This window comes from Helobdella robusta (assembly GCF_000326865.2).
Source record: "Helobdella robusta unplaced genomic scaffold HELROscaffold_116, whole genome shotgun sequence".
Taxonomy (NCBI): domain Eukaryota; kingdom Metazoa; phylum Annelida; class Clitellata; order Rhynchobdellida; family Glossiphoniidae; genus Helobdella; species Helobdella robusta.
In genome coordinates, this window is record NW_008703643.1 from 169,268 (window position 1) to 184,947 (window position 15,680).

At 33.3% G+C, this 15,680-nt stretch overlaps 2 protein-coding genes across 2 annotated transcripts; both read right to left on the reverse strand.

The window, feature by feature from the left end:
- Window positions 1-395: 395 nt before the first annotated feature.
- HELRODRAFT_183723 (hypothetical protein) lies at window positions 396-3,557 on the reverse strand (the record flags this gene model as incomplete). The annotated part of the gene is made up of 5 exons (XM_009013310.1): window positions 396-458; window positions 836-877; window positions 1,077-1,172; window positions 1,533-1,687; window positions 3,464-3,557. 5 exons carry the CDS (start codon window positions 3,555-3,557, stop codon window positions 396-398), a joined length of 450 nt encoding a protein of 149 aa, XP_009011558.1.
- Window positions 3,558-5,222: 1,665 nt separating this feature from the next.
- On the reverse strand, window positions 5,223-14,336 carry HELRODRAFT_117001 (hypothetical protein). Its single transcript, XM_009013311.1, has 12 exons — window positions 13,980-14,336; window positions 11,201-11,263; window positions 10,549-10,610; window positions 10,189-10,253; window positions 9,623-9,770; window positions 8,818-8,896; window positions 8,105-8,187; window positions 7,804-7,941; window positions 6,991-7,189; window positions 6,261-6,378; window positions 5,781-5,909; window positions 5,223-5,426 (listed from the first exon to the last, which is right to left on the reverse strand). The coding sequence occupies exons 1-12, from the start codon at window positions 14,084-14,086 to the stop codon at window positions 5,373-5,375; spliced, it is 1,245 nt and encodes a 414-aa protein (XP_009011559.1). The 5' UTR covers window positions 14,087-14,336; the 3' UTR covers window positions 5,223-5,372.
- Between the last annotated feature and the right edge of the window lie 1,344 nt (window positions 14,337-15,680).

The window sequence follows — 15,680 nt, forward strand, 5'->3', positions numbered from 1 at the left end:
ACGTTTAAATAAAAATAAAAAATTGAGTTAAAATTTTATGGAGGTATCGTGTCTATTAGCATTCATCCATTTTATTATTGCATCTGGTACTGCATATTTATTCGTTGCTCGGATTTTTGAGCCAACTGACGCAATGAAAATTTATTGAAAGTTATATGATTAAGAATAATTTGAGAAACAATATTCTTTTGTGATTTTGTTAAACTTTAATTTAAATTTTTAAAATGTCGATAAGATTTGGTTCATGTTCCATTATACCTCAGCATCGATGTTGATTGAAATTTATAAAACTTTTGAAACAGATAAATGAAGATAATTGTAAAACATGCTACAGAACATATTCTTATTATAAATCAACTCTCTAGTAGAATAGCACATTCATTCTGTTTAGGTCACTAGTCAAACTTTGGGCCGCTTCTGCTTGAAGAATGCGAACTTGTGAAATCTTCATTGTTCATCTGATGTATGTATGTATGTATGTCAAACATGTTAAAATTTTCACAATTCATACATATGCAAACTATAATATGTCTGTCTGTAGGCATATTTGTATGTATGTCTAAATGTATGTTTGTATGTATGTCTGCATGTAGGTATGTAAGCATGTTTGCATGTGTGTTTGTATTTATGTATCCATATATGTTTGTTTGCTTGTATGTTTGTATGTATGGTTGTATGTATGTTTTTCGTGTGCGTGCCTGCGCGTGTATACACTTGAATTCTTGAATCGTGCATGTGCGTGTAGATAGAGTTATACAGACAAGAGAACGAATGTATAATTTATCACTGAGCTGAGTTCAATATAATTAGGTGGACCGAAGTTCTTTGAACTAACTGAAATGGAGTATATAACTTTTATGCCTTGTGTGTTGCTGAGCTGAAATATGATACCAAGAATGTGTGGTAAATGTGTGGTGAATGTGTGCATATTAAAACCGCGTGTGATATTCATTGAAATTTCGGATGGTTTTTAGGCTATTTTGTATTTTGTGATGAATATTTCATTCAACAGACTATAAAGCGTCCAAATATTTTACACCACTACAAGCTGAAAAATTGAAATATTTAAAAAAAACCTCATGCCACTGAGTGGAAATGCCCAAAAAATTGTTGATCACGTTACAGACCATTATCTCCAGCATTGAATGCAGGCATGTGCCGGTTTCACAACTCTGAACTGGTGAATAAATAACCTCAGGTTAGTTCAGATGGTCCCCACCAAAACTCTAACATTAAAAATGTTTTTTTTTTATTAAAAATGAATATTTTGTTAACTGAATATAACATAATTGAAACAACTGCTTCCTTCCTGTCTGGTTGAGCGGTGTGTTCCCGGTAAGTGTGGAGATGTACCGATATTATATTGATCGGTCGGTACACCGATCGTAGATGATGTCGGTGCAATCGGTATTCATGCATCACCACCGGGAGTGCATCTGCTGGATTCGACAGGAGACCGACGCTTGAGAGAAATGATGACGTTCGTCATGACGTCATCAACAGCCGTTTCTTTTCAGGAACAACAAAATCACCACCCACCCCAACAGAGGCAACACGTACACAAACCAGCAGAGGGGTACATGTTGAGTGCACACGGCGAGGAGATGCGTACTCGGTTGTTGTGCCTTGTGTACGATGCCTATACATCTTGATACCGTGCAATGCTGTTCAACACGAATGCACGCGTCTGTCTGTACGCATGTGTATGCGTGTGTATGCGTGCGTGCGTGTACAGCTGTGTCACGTACACCAATTGTACATCAGCGTGCATCGCTGTGTACGTGTATTGTCAAGGTTCGTATGGCACAGTACACGGTCGGAATGTTTTCTCAGCACCGGGAGCACATCTTCTTGTCGTCTGCACATTAACTTCACAACATTTAATCAGCACCATCGTTATTTTCATCATTCTATCATCTTTTTTTGTCATCATCGTATTCATAATTATACCTATCATCTTCAATGCCACCAATGTCATCAAATTATCCTCATCATCATTCTAATCATCTTCATCATTGCCAGCTTTTTTTCCACTCACCACACCATCATTGTTACTAACATTGCAGTTACCCGATATTTTTCATCAGCGCAATCACAAATGAATCTCACCTTAGTCTCATTGCCCCCAACGCCGGCAGGTGTAATAAAAAGCAAGATGCTTCGTTTTCATTGGAAGTTCTCGCTAGAAGACCTTGTTGCCGAAATCATTGTTATATATTTTTAAAATTGAGTTTTATTGTTGGACACTTTTATTACATACGTGCTTGATTCAACCAGCCAATCAATTTGTAGTCTTCATTTTTCTTATTCCGCTGGTTTCACTGACGGGATTTCATTAATTAATTGCATTCATTAATTCACGTTTTGAATTCTGAATGAAGAATCGAACTTAAGCAAATGCAAGTTATGTGCTGTATGAGGATTTTTTTGAAATTTGTTTTAAAAATTGCGGTTTTTAGTTGTCTCTGTTACTATGTGATATCTTACTAATAACTGATCCCACTTAATTTTGTTATGACTTGTTTTTAATTTTTTGGTATAAATGTAGCAATTGACATGTTATTATAATTATTAATATTTTAATTTATATAAATAATGAATGGTTAGAATTGATTTAAAATGATTAAAAATTTAAACCAAAAAAGTGTCATATCATTAAAAGATATTTAAAATCCAGACAAATAAAAGTCGGAGACGAACGTGGTTCCAGCCTATCACGAAATGCTCGCAACATAGAGGATGATATATGCTAACAGTACATGCTTAATTCATGATACCAACAAAATCGCGTAAGAATTAAAAAAAATTGGACATCCAATTTGCTATAATGATAATAACAATAAGTACATTGCCATGCTTTACACATAGAAAATGAAATTCAAGGTTGGATTTGCAGATGAAATTTTTTAAAGTTCTAAAAAAAAATTCAGTAATCTATCAGCAGCATTTTTATATGTTATTTTTATTCAGAGAAAAGATCCGTAGAGCCGCATGAGCCGTCTGCAAGAAATATCAATTACAAATTAGCATCGTTCGTAATAAAAACAAAGCTATATCTGGAAAGTATTTAAAGTCAGGTAGGATTGTAATCCGAGACAATGTTAAATCTAGCGAGGGAGTAGCTATGATATCTAAAGAGTTGGCGTGAATTACGATAAAGTTTGCTATGCCAGGTTAACTCGTCGAGAATTTTCGGAAGACCTTCAAATTTTTTTTTTACAATTTTACCAAAAAAAAATTCGTGTTAACCTTCAAAAATGGGTTAAATCATTTGGCTGCTGGGTTGCGTAAAATAACATTACTAAATTTTCAACCAAAAATATACAAATAAAATAAATAAATAAATAAATAAACGCCATGAAAAATTAAATAAGAAACCCAAAAAATCTTGTGAAGACAGACATCTGCCCTATTTCCAACCCAGCCCGCAGTAACGTCAAGAATTTGAAAGGTGGATAATCACCTCCTCCTACATGTGAATTGTTACTTATGAGTTTTATGGTGGCCCAACAAGTCATATCTTCAGGTCTCTTAGCTTTTTTGCCAAATACACTCATTATTGAATTGAATTGAATTAGTTAATTGAAATTTCATACAGACATTCAAAGAATGACAAATTTATAGCCAAATAAAATTTGGTAAACAATAATTGAATAAATAAAAATAATGAATAAATAAAAAAAATGAATTGATAAAAGTAATGAATAAATAAAGTATTTTTAATTAAAAGTATTAGGTATTTAGAAGTTTATTTTATTCAAAAAAAGTACAATTAACATAAGTATTCAGTAATTAAGTACTGGAATATCTTTGAATACAGTTCCACCATCAAATGTATCATCATCATTGTGATCACGTCATAAAACTCATCATCATCGTCGACATCGTAAATTTAACTAGATGAACAGCCACCAATATCTCCTTATAAAACATTATTATTCCTTCGTTTCTTCAACTCTCTCATTGTTCTTACAACATTATGAGACACAAAATGTTCATAAATTTTATATTCTCACTATTAGCCACAGAGTAAGAAACAATTCAATGTTTAATGCCAATAACTTACAAAATAATTACACAATCACACATACATATGTTGTACATACATGCATACATACAAATTCATGCAACATTACAAGTATTCATACATTGTTTAATATACCTACTTATAAATCTAGGTAAGTGTTTTGATGTATATTCAAATTAAAACATAGTTTTGTCTAGTGATAAATTTTCGCAGCAAACCTCACGAAACTTATCTTCTGAAACTAAAGCATGAAAAAATTAATAGTCACCAAACAATTTTTAATAAAATTATATTAGCAACAATGATAATAACAACAACAACTGACAATAATAACATTACAAACCTTAATAATATATAAATAAATTAATTTATTAAATAAAAGTTAATAAATAACAACACATAAAAGAAAACCTCAACTTGAAAGATGACGATCGAGATGAAGGTTCCTAACGGAGCGATGTATTTATTATGCTTATTTCACGTTTTTAATAAAATTTCGTAAAATTTTCAAAACTCTCGCACAAAAATTTCGTATACATGTTAAGTTTTTCAAACATAAAAAAAAATTTACTGATACACGAGTTTTGCATCACAACGTATGTTGTATGTGATGTAATAATATTTCGTCGAGTGCTTTGTTGATAAGACAGTTAAGATCAAGTCTTACTGGAAACAAACAACACACCACACTACACTAGACTACCCCCCCACACACACACACCCACAAACACACAAACAAACAATACTAAAGAGAAAGTTATAAATTTTAAAAATTTCATCAATATTTTACTACCCGTAAACATTTAAAAACTCTCCCATTAGAATACTAAACACACAAGGATCAAATTTTATTTGAGAAATGTATCTTCTGGGGGAGCAACTTGGGTAGGCTTCAGGATGTTTTTAGCGGGAAGAATGTTTGGCGTGAAGGGCTGAACGATGTAGTAGAGCCAGTAGATGATGTTGAAGACTAGGAAGGAGGCGGGGAAGATTTTGCGGGCCACTCGATCCACATTTCTCGCTCGAATCTTTCCGTCTTTCTCTTGCTCCTTCTCCATGATTTGGTTACACGAGTGGTAGCACTGGACAAGTTTGAATGTTTTGTATTTTTATACGTTTTTTGATATTATTTATTTTATTTTGTTTTATCATATAGGTATATCATAAATACAATATCGCTTTATTTTTGGTTAGGTTTCGAATGTTGTAAAGGTTTAATTAAATTTTTCAATTTCAAGAAGCATCATGTCAAATTAACTAATTGAGAAGCGTATGAGTGATGTATTGATTTGGTCTGCGTCTATCAGATTCTGGGTTTTTTTTTACAGGATAATAAAAAATTGTATCATGAAAAAACACTTACAATGCAACATTTCGTTACGATGGGGTTGCCAGAGTCCTGAGGCGAAAAAATTAAAAAAAATATTAAAAGTCATTAATTAATTAATAATTAATTAATTTATTTATTTATTAAGAAACCAAATACCACCGGTGAATGGTATGTATGGTGGTTTGTGTGTTTGAATTTTTATAAATATGGCAATGACGTGAAATACTATTGTATAAAAAATTAATAAGTTATCAAGGTTTTAGCATTTTTAAACTTTAAAAACCAACAAACAAAACTAGCAAAACGTAACCAACAGAGAAGTGTCTAACTTTATTTCTTCAATTCTTTGAAAAAAAAACCATTTCGAAGACGAGAACTAACTCTAAAAAAATGATTAAAAGATGAAAAAATTTAAAGGCGAACCCTGCTGGCCATTATACACGACCCCTTGTTGCCACAACCGCACCCCCCGCTGTGGTGGATGTGGTGGTGAGGCGGCAAACGGGGCGTCAGTGGTGGCGGATTGTTGAAGTGCTTCGGTGGGCGTGCAACCTGTTTTTTTTTTTTAAATACATTCACAAATCTATAATAAAACATATAATATCGAATGTTCTTCAAAAATTCGTATTCAGTAAAGTCTTCTTAAAATTTTTTATTATTATTATTATTATTTAGTATTATATATTATTATTATTATTATTTTAGTATTATTAGTATTTTTATATCTCCAACAATAGTACACAAAAATTCTCATACAAGTAATAAGGATTTTTAACGTTTCGATGCAACAAGTTAGACGTAACCGCAAACTGAAATTTGAAAATCTTAATTTGAAGCTTAAGCCAGAATAAAAAATATATTAAAGTGTGATTTTGAAAGAAATTGAAAAAAAATTGACGAAACCTTCCTAGCGAAAACGTTAACAACTGCATACTCAATGAGGGAGGTGAAGACGAAAACCAGGCAAACAATCATCCAGACGTCGATGGCCTTTATGTATGAAACTCGTGGGAGTGTTGCTCTGATGAAGGTTTGTTTGTTTGTGTATGTCAGTTTGTCTGTGTGTGTGTGTGTGTGTGTGTGTGTGTGGTGACGTGTATGTGTGTTTGGAATGTGTGTGTGTGTGTGTATGTGTGTGTGTGTGGAAACGTGTATGTGCGTGTGAATGTGTATGTGTGTGTGGAAACGTTTATGTGTGTGTGGGAATGTGTATGTGTGTCTTGGTGTGTGTGTGCGTGCCGTTGCGCGTATTCGTATGTGTGATGGTTTATCGTTTAATTTTGCTAAAGGCTCGTTGTCAAAGTTAATTTCTTACTAAAAGATATTAAATTAGATCTAAAATTTAATTGCTATTGTTTGCTTTTAAACAAAATTGGGTTGTTTTAGTCATCAGCACCACCACACAACAGTCACCAGCCACACAACAGCCACCAGCCACACAACAGCCACCAGTCACACACCAGCCACACAACAGCCACCAGCCACACAACAGCCACCAGCCACACAACAGCCACCAGCCACACAACAGCCACTAGCCAAACAATAGTTACCAGCCACACAACAGTCACCAGCCACACAACAGCCACCAGCCACACAACAGTCACCAGCCACACAACAGCCACCACCTACCAACCTTGCACCACTACTCATAGTTGTGGTGGTGAGGACAGTTAGCAGCCCGATAGAGACCCTGGCGGGACTGGCATCCACGTTGATCCAGAAGGAGACCCAGGAGAGGATGACGATAAGGACGCTGGGAACGTACACCTGGATGATGAAGTAGCCGAGGTCCCGTCTCAAGTAGAACTTGATTTCCAAGCAGGGATATATCCCTGAAATGTTGGATGGCTTGTCCATGCAACTTCATCGTAAGGTATTATAACTTTATTTTTTATTACTATTATTATTATAATTATTATTATTATTATAACGATTATTTCGCCAATAGAACTTTATAATTCTTTCAATTTATCTCAGACTAAAATAAACTGGCGTGACGATTTTAGATCTAGCTTAATCAATTCTGCGATAGCATCTACTTACGCAATATATTGTGACAGAAATAAAGTTTGACTCTAGTTTTTATATTATTTTATCATCTTTGTACACATTCATAATGGCGAGCATTGATGTTAAATTATTCATTATTTTAATCTTTTAACTATTATAATAATTGATCATTTTATATTTAAATGTAATTTTTATTTATATTTTGGCTTTTGAAGAAATAAAAGAGTTCTCATTATAATTTTTATTGTTGCACCCCAATAAAGCACAGGCAACTTGAAATTTTACTTTGGTCAGTCTTTCAAAATTACCACCTATGCAATTATTGCTGCTGAATAAACTTTCATTTCGTTTCGTTTCCTTCTATAAACTTGTCAAATTGACAAAATAAGTGTACAGCTGGCTAAATTAAAATTCAGGGCCAGCGAACAATACTGACCAGAGGTGTAGTTAGAGGAACAGTCCTTGGAGGAAGCAGCTATGAGGCTGAACTGTGGCATCTCCACCTTCTTCTCCGTCTCCAGAAACTCTTGGTTCTTGAATTCGCTGAAGTTCATGACAGTCGCCGTGTATCCAACTGCGTTGTGGGTAGATGTTTTGAGGTTGAATAGGTCATTGTTAGAATGAATGAATGAATGAATGAGTGCGTGAGTGAGTGAGTGAGTGAGGGAATGAGTGAGTGAGTGAGTAAATGAGTGAATGAATGAGTGATGAATGACTAACACGCGTGACAAACTAACAGCTTTCAAAGGACATGGGGCAGACTTGGGTGTCCAGAGGAAAATTTTCGAGGGTCATTGGACACGACAACGTTGCTGATATCCTGTTGAGGATCATATTCTTTTGTATTATGCCGGCCAGCTCTGACAACCGCTCACATATCATTCAATACTTAGGGTCAAATTTTCGAACCTCAAGAACTGTACTAGTCACACCGCACGATGCACATACACGTTATCTATACAGGCACAAGCAACACATCGCACGCGTATGATGGTGTTTTTGAGTTTGGCACAGAGAGAGTATTCGAACTATACCATGGCGTAATTAATAACAACGCGGAAGGTTTCATTTCTACCGACTAACTTACCGAAAGTGAAAAAAAAAGTAAAAAAATTTTTAAACGCAAAAATGATTTAATTTTGAATTGTTTCAAGGAAAACATCGCAACTTCGATAATAATTACAACGATCGAAGATAATAATTAAAAAAATATTAAAGATCAAAAATTTGCTTCTTGTTTTTTCACAATTCTATTATTAAAATTCCTCACAGGCCTCCACAACGAAGACACACTGCATTTTGACGTACGTGAATCAACTCATCGCAATCATTGAACGTGTTAGGAGGGATGTATTTGCATTTGAACATGGTTACTGCAACATTAGAGCCAGGCACCTTAATCCCATAAAAGATAAAAAGAAATAAAATAAATAAATTAAAAAAAACTCACTTGATAACATACCAGACAGTCGTAGGCGCCCTGATCTCGATCAGGCGGTTGTCAACTGTGACTGAATGAAAACTAGCTCCTACACGTTACAGTTTTCAATTTAATTTAATTTAATTTTGTTTATTTTAGTTTAATTTAATTCAATAAAAATAATTTGATTATTAACATTAAATAATGATAAATTTGTTTATTTTATTCATTTTAACTAATTAAAAATATTGTAAATAATAATAATGATCAAAGTTAGAATTTAAGTAATATTGCCAATTTTTTTCAGAGTAAATAGATTTTTGTTCAAAATAAATCATCTACTTGTCGAATTTATTTTTATATATAATCAAGTTCAGGAAAAAATATTTTTTAAACAGTGAAAAATTAAAAAAATAATCAATAAAATTTTGACCATTATGATAACCTGAAAACGCTTTTACTGACATTCAACTAAAAAATTTATCGATGATTTTCACATTATATGTGTGACATTCGCTAAAACATGGATTCACGTTCCACCTAATAACCCACTGGATAAGGAGTAGCCATCCAAAGATATCCAAATCGTCAGAATTTACAAGAGACGATCGGATAGGCATTTGTATGGCATCATTGCATATTTAAAATGTAAAAATAAGCCGAAATGTCATTGAAAAATTCTTATCCCACATAACACCCTCATCCTCAAATGTTTTACTTTTTCTTTTACTACTCTCCCAACATCCAAATCAATACAATTTTTTTGAGACAAAGGGTCCAACACAACCATGTGGGTTTTTTCAATCAGTAATTTCAAAACGCAAATCAAAATTACCTTTTTCGTTTTTGAGGAAGGTATCTGGTACCCAAATTTTCTCCCAGCCCTTGTCACCCATTCTCAGGGACTTGTTTCCCATGTAGCTGAAGGCGTCTAGTCGAGGATCTTGCCACTTCTGTCGCAAGTACATGCTTACTGAGTAGTCCTGATTGGTTGGTGGGTTTGTTTCAGAGAGGTTGGGTAGTTCTGCATTTATTTTCTTCTGATAATTCGTCACCCATTCAATGAAATAGTTTAAATTTCAAAGAGGTTGGATAGTTCTGCATTTCCTTTCTACTGATAATTCGTCATCCATTCAATGAAGTAGTTTAAATTTTAGTGTAACGATACAATCGAGACATTGTAAATTATCGGTAATGGTCAGAATTAGCGCTTATAGAGCATAAAGATTTGAGGCACTAGATGATTCGAGATGTCACGACAAGTAAAAATTAAAGGTATTTTTATAAATAGAGGAAAGAGAGAGAGAGAAGGAGAATGAAAGAAAAAAGAGATAAAAATATAGAAAGAAAATATTAAATAAATAAAAACAAATAAACTTATACAACAGCAAGGAAGCCAACCATGGTTTGTTCGTTGACCGAATAGAAACTGATGATGTAGACACCCAGCTCAACTTCGGTGGTTGCTTTAAGAGAAATTCATATGATGAATGTTTCATGGTGAAAAGAAATTATCATCAGTTACGATGGTCAATTATTAATATATGATACTTTCAACTGTCGGCATAATGCTGATTAAATCAAATTTTCATGCCCTTATGCTGGTATGCCATCACGAGTCGTATATACAAATACATTTTACTGTGATTCATTTCATTAGGCACTTCTATTCTATCATTTGTAATTCGATTTCTTATTTCGGCAAGAGCAACAAACATAATTATAAATATATATATTAGTTGATAAATGATGTCATCTTACAAAAAGATGGCGGATCAGTCCTGACGTAGCCAGTTAGCAGCTTCTGCATCACAGCTGATGGCCTGCAAATTTATTCAAGGGACAATGATGAATAAATTAATAAATTAATGGAAAATGATTTAAAATGGTGTGCACAGTATATTTTTAACTTTCCAACTGATAATACAACTACTACTATTACTGCGACTACTTCTACTACTACTGCTGCTGCTACTACTACTACTACTGTTTTTACTAATATTATTACTACTACTATTTTTAGTAACGCCACTACTACAGCTGCTACCACTGCTGTTCTGAGACTACTAATATTGCTGCTATTTTAATTAGGCATACATATCAATTATATGAGGATTTTTTTTTATGGAAATCGCGGTAGAGTGCCTTACGATTCAAATAATTGAGATGAAAATCATATTATATTAACAATAATTACTATAGCTTAATTACAATAATAACAATAACTATATCAATAATGATGATAAAAATAATTAAAAGAAATTAATAGCTTATAATGCTAATACATCTAGTAAAACTACTAATCATGGTTATAATGGTATCTCTTTTTATTACCACCAAACCTCAAAATATAAAATCAATAATCTTATTAATAATAATAATAACAATAATAACCATCACCAGACTAACAGACCTGAGTTCCTCCTTTGTTCTACTACCGTTCGATTCCCTCTCCTTCCTCGTCAAATACTTGTAACTGCATTCAATAAAATTAACAACAAATTAAATAAGACTATGCTTAATAGACGAGCGTACGGAGTTAAACACACACACACACACACACACACACACATTTACACATATCCAAACCTACACTCACACACATACATAGGCAGATACAGGCAGATACACATTCAATGAGACACACATTCAATGAGATACACACTCATACACACTTCAGATACGCACTCACACGCATACGTAGATACACAACGTGTTTCTCTTTAAGTGTGTGTGTGTGTGTGTGTGTGTGTGTGTGAGTGTGTGTGTGTGTGTGAGTGTGTGAGTCTTTATATGTATGTGTATTTATGCACGTGTGTGTTTGTATATTTATGCATGTGTTGAGATGTATGTTTGTGTGAATATGTTTACATATCTGTTTGAGTACGGTTAAATATATGCATATGTTTCAATATTTCATCTTCTAGCGCTAGACCGTAGAGCTTTCACGAATCAAATGGTTTTGGCTTATTTCATGTTTATTTTCAATGAAATAAAAAATCTTTATTGACGCATAGTTCGACACAGACACATATAAACACTCACATGAAAACTTGAACACTATTCACTCGTATCGATACGTTTTCACGCAATAAAAACACGCTTAACACTCTTTTTTAAAACCACACATCTTGTACGCAAGTTTCCAAGCCAGCCCTTTCATAATCCAACATACGCAAACAGTAACACAAAAGCAACTACACATACACGCACATGTGTACAAACACGCACAAACACATACAGACGCGCACACACACGCACATACACAACGGAGTAGCTAGTGCCTGCTGAGATGAAAATCATGACAAGCTGACCAAAATCAATAATAGTCTTTCCAGAAATACACACATAACTGCAGAACTTGTACGTATGTCTGCATTCAATTGCACATGCATGCATGCATGCATTTACAAACATCTACATTCATTCACATGCATGCATTAATTCATTTCTACATATTTCCAGACGTTACTTACTTACACATACGTGCATTCTTTTTGTTTGCAACGTACATCCATAGATCAGCATGGCTGTGCTGTACGTGCAATATACAGGGCTTGCAAGTTCGCATGCGTATGTAAATAGGTAGGTACATAAAAAAATTTCTGACATTTTTTTTTCAGTTATTTTTTTGACAAGACGAAGTTTGGAATGTTTTGGGCAACTTTTTTGTCAATGTATGTATCACTTCACTGTATCACTGAACACTTATTGTATTTTTCAGAAGAATTGAAATGAATATTCTAATGTTTGTGGATGCATATGATTCAATGGTATCATGCCTGGCTCCATTCTTCAGGTATATATGGTTGTTTTACAGCACCCTTGAGTACCTACTCACCAATCCAACCCAGACATGCAACGTGAACGAACTGAGAAAGCGACTAAATATTGTATCAAATTTATGACCTGGCCTTCGTGATAGCAATTTCTTTCACATTTCTACATATGAAAAACTTAACCGTTCAAGATAATTATGTAATCTGCACTGTCGGTTTAACGGACTCAGTTTACATTGGGATGACATTTTTAAAATGTTTTTTTTTCAGTCAGCTTTTTTTTAATTAGCTTCAACAAGTTTATATATAACTTACATCATCATCATTATTATTATTATTTTAATATTTTAAATCATGAAACGAATGATGAAAATAGGCCTCATCACGATCACTTGGTTGGCATGGCAGTTGGTTGCCATGTCGATGTATGCCAGCTATCTCTTCATGCCCGGATTATTTGATTTGGTGGTGTAGGTATGTGTGCATATGCATAGCTACGTAAAAAACTAAATACATTTCATGGGTGTTAATGACATCATATTTCTGTCAACTCTTGATTTCAGTAATTCTTGTATTGAAAATGTTAAACATATATAAACATAAACGCTTATACAGTATAACAATAAGTGTATAACATGCAAGCCTCCAGCAGTATGATAAAAAAAAACTCACATAAAAACTTTTGTAACTTTTTTTTTTATTGAACTTATTTCCTCACTACAGATAGATGTTTCTGTTTTTGAATAGCTCATGTGCTTGAAACAAAAAATAAAATATTACTTGGTACCACGGGGGAATATGGAAAAGATGTTGGGATGCATCCCTTCCAACTAGGCCATAGAAAAAATACATCAAACTCTTGACCAAAAATTTTCTACTCATTTTATTTTAATTTTCGTTTTTCAATTTATCAGCTATGACAAGCAGAACTCCTTCAAAACCGTTCTACATCTACAAAGTTGCAGGTTAGTCCGTCCTTTGTGCCAAAATTTTTAAAACTTACAAACAGAACAAAATGCATGAACTGTAGTAATCCTTATATGTATGTGTGTGAGCACAAGACAAGATATTTTCAAAGTTTGACACGTTTAAAACTAGCTGCTCTTCAAATGTTTAAGTGGGATACCTTGTTCACTGATTTGTTATTTTGTGTTTGGCACTATTCGTTCAGCAGAAAATTACATTTAAAATATCCTGTATAAATGGTATAAATTTTATTTTCAAAATTTTTAATAAAAACAAAAGAATCACCACGATTTGAGTGCATGCACAATGTAATATCACATACAGATTGTAATATGTGATAATAACAATAACGTACTAATAGCAAATTTAGTATTGCGGGTTAAATCAAAAAAATATTTTATTATGCGAAACAAAATTTCGATCATTTTGCCGACGAAATGAACCAACCCCATGGCGTAGAGTCCAGGAAAGTTTGGAAGTTCTTTTGAAAATTTTTTGGAATCTGATACAATGACGAAGATGACGAAGACGTATACTGTTGTAACCAGCATCATCAGTGATAGTGATGGTACTGAGGGCCGGAATGATGACGATGGTGGTCGTAGAGGGGAAGAAGACGACGATGAGTAGGATGATGACGATGTTGATGAGGATGAAATTATCGAGGATGATGTAGATGATGATGTAGATGAAGGTGATGATGAAGATGATGATAATAATGCTGATTCTGGTGGCAAGGATGATCTTGATGACGAAATTATGCCTGTCGTTTTTATTTTTGCTCGATGTTGTGTGATGTCTTCTCTTCTAAACAGATCTGTTCTCTTCATCTTTGGATGTAATTTTGAGGAGGAAGTTGATGCAAATGATGACAAGGACAACGAAAATGGTGAAGATGATGGAGATGTTGGTACTGGTGATGCTGCTGATGGTGAGGAGAAAGGTGATATTGTAACCGATGAAAACGACTTTGATGAAGATTTATTCGGGGAAAACATTTCAGACTAAAAATTTTTTTTACAAAATTAACAAATAATTTATAAAAAATATTGTCTGAACATTTTATCGCATGTATTTACTTACATATAACATTCATGTTGACATTTATTCGTTTATGAGTAGAGTAAAATATTAGCTGCACTTATATAAAGCATGCTTTTTTATACCTCAGTATGATTGTATGCATGTGTGTTTGTATGCATGTGTGTTTGTATGTTTGTATGCATGTGTGTTTGTATGTCTGTACACACGAAGCAGTTGCCTCCAACAAGCATGCATCTCAAATGACCATATCCGAGTGTGAAATTTATAGTACGTATATTGTGTATACATTCTTTCCATCCATCCCTCTCTTCCTCTCTCTCTCTCTTCCTCTCTCTCTCTCTCTCTCTCTCTCTCTCATTTTCTCCATCATCATCATCTTTTTCTTTTTATATTTTTTTTCTCCAAATCTCTTTTATTGATCATATATTTTTTTACTAATTAATTCGGATGAGCTAATTTTGTTTGTATTGTTTCTTTATTCTAAGTTTCAAAAGCATTTGTAGGCGCAAAAAATATTTTCCTTAAATTACAAAGATTTAATATTTCATACGGATACTAACTCTTGGTTAACTTATTTGTCACCTTAAAGTATATATGCTTTGTTTTTAATCTAAAATTGGCGTTATTTAGCCTGCCGGGACGAATGGCACTGCTCTCTTTCAACAATTCAGTATCAAAGTTATTCTAAAAATTTTTTAAAATGAACGGTGCCCTGACGAGTTCTGATGTGTCTGAAACGAGTAGAAGATATTAGTTATATTTCTAAAAATAATTGAGATTTCTCAAATTATTATTATTATTGTATTAATTCAGATTAGGAAATATTGTCAAAGGACACACACATTGTTCAGTGAAAAACGAAGATCGAAGCTGTCTTTTTCAAATTATCAAATCTCTAACGAATGAATGAGAATTAAAATAATTCCATATGAAAAATGCGAATTTTTTTTGTCTTATAAGCTGAAATTTATTCCTAAAAAATTTTTAAACCTCATATTATTTTTATCCCTTTTAGAACTTTTATGAAATTATTTCTGAAATAAATAAGAGCATCCAACATATCGACTCTGGATTGTAAAAAAAGGTTCATAATAATAATAAAAT

Coding starts and splice junctions, on each gene's coding strand:
- HELRODRAFT_117001 (XM_009013311.1), bottom strand. CDS start 14,086: ATGATGCTGGTTACAACAGTATACGTCTTCGTCATCTTCGTCATTGTA. Junction 10,254..10,548: donor GACTGATCCGCCATCTTTTT/GTAAGATGACAT, acceptor TTTCTCTTAAAG/CAACCACCGAAGTTGAGCTG. Junction 5,427..5,780: donor CGTGTATAATGGCCAGCAGG/GTTCGCCTTTAA, acceptor TTTTCGCCTCAG/GACTCTGGCAACCCCATCGT.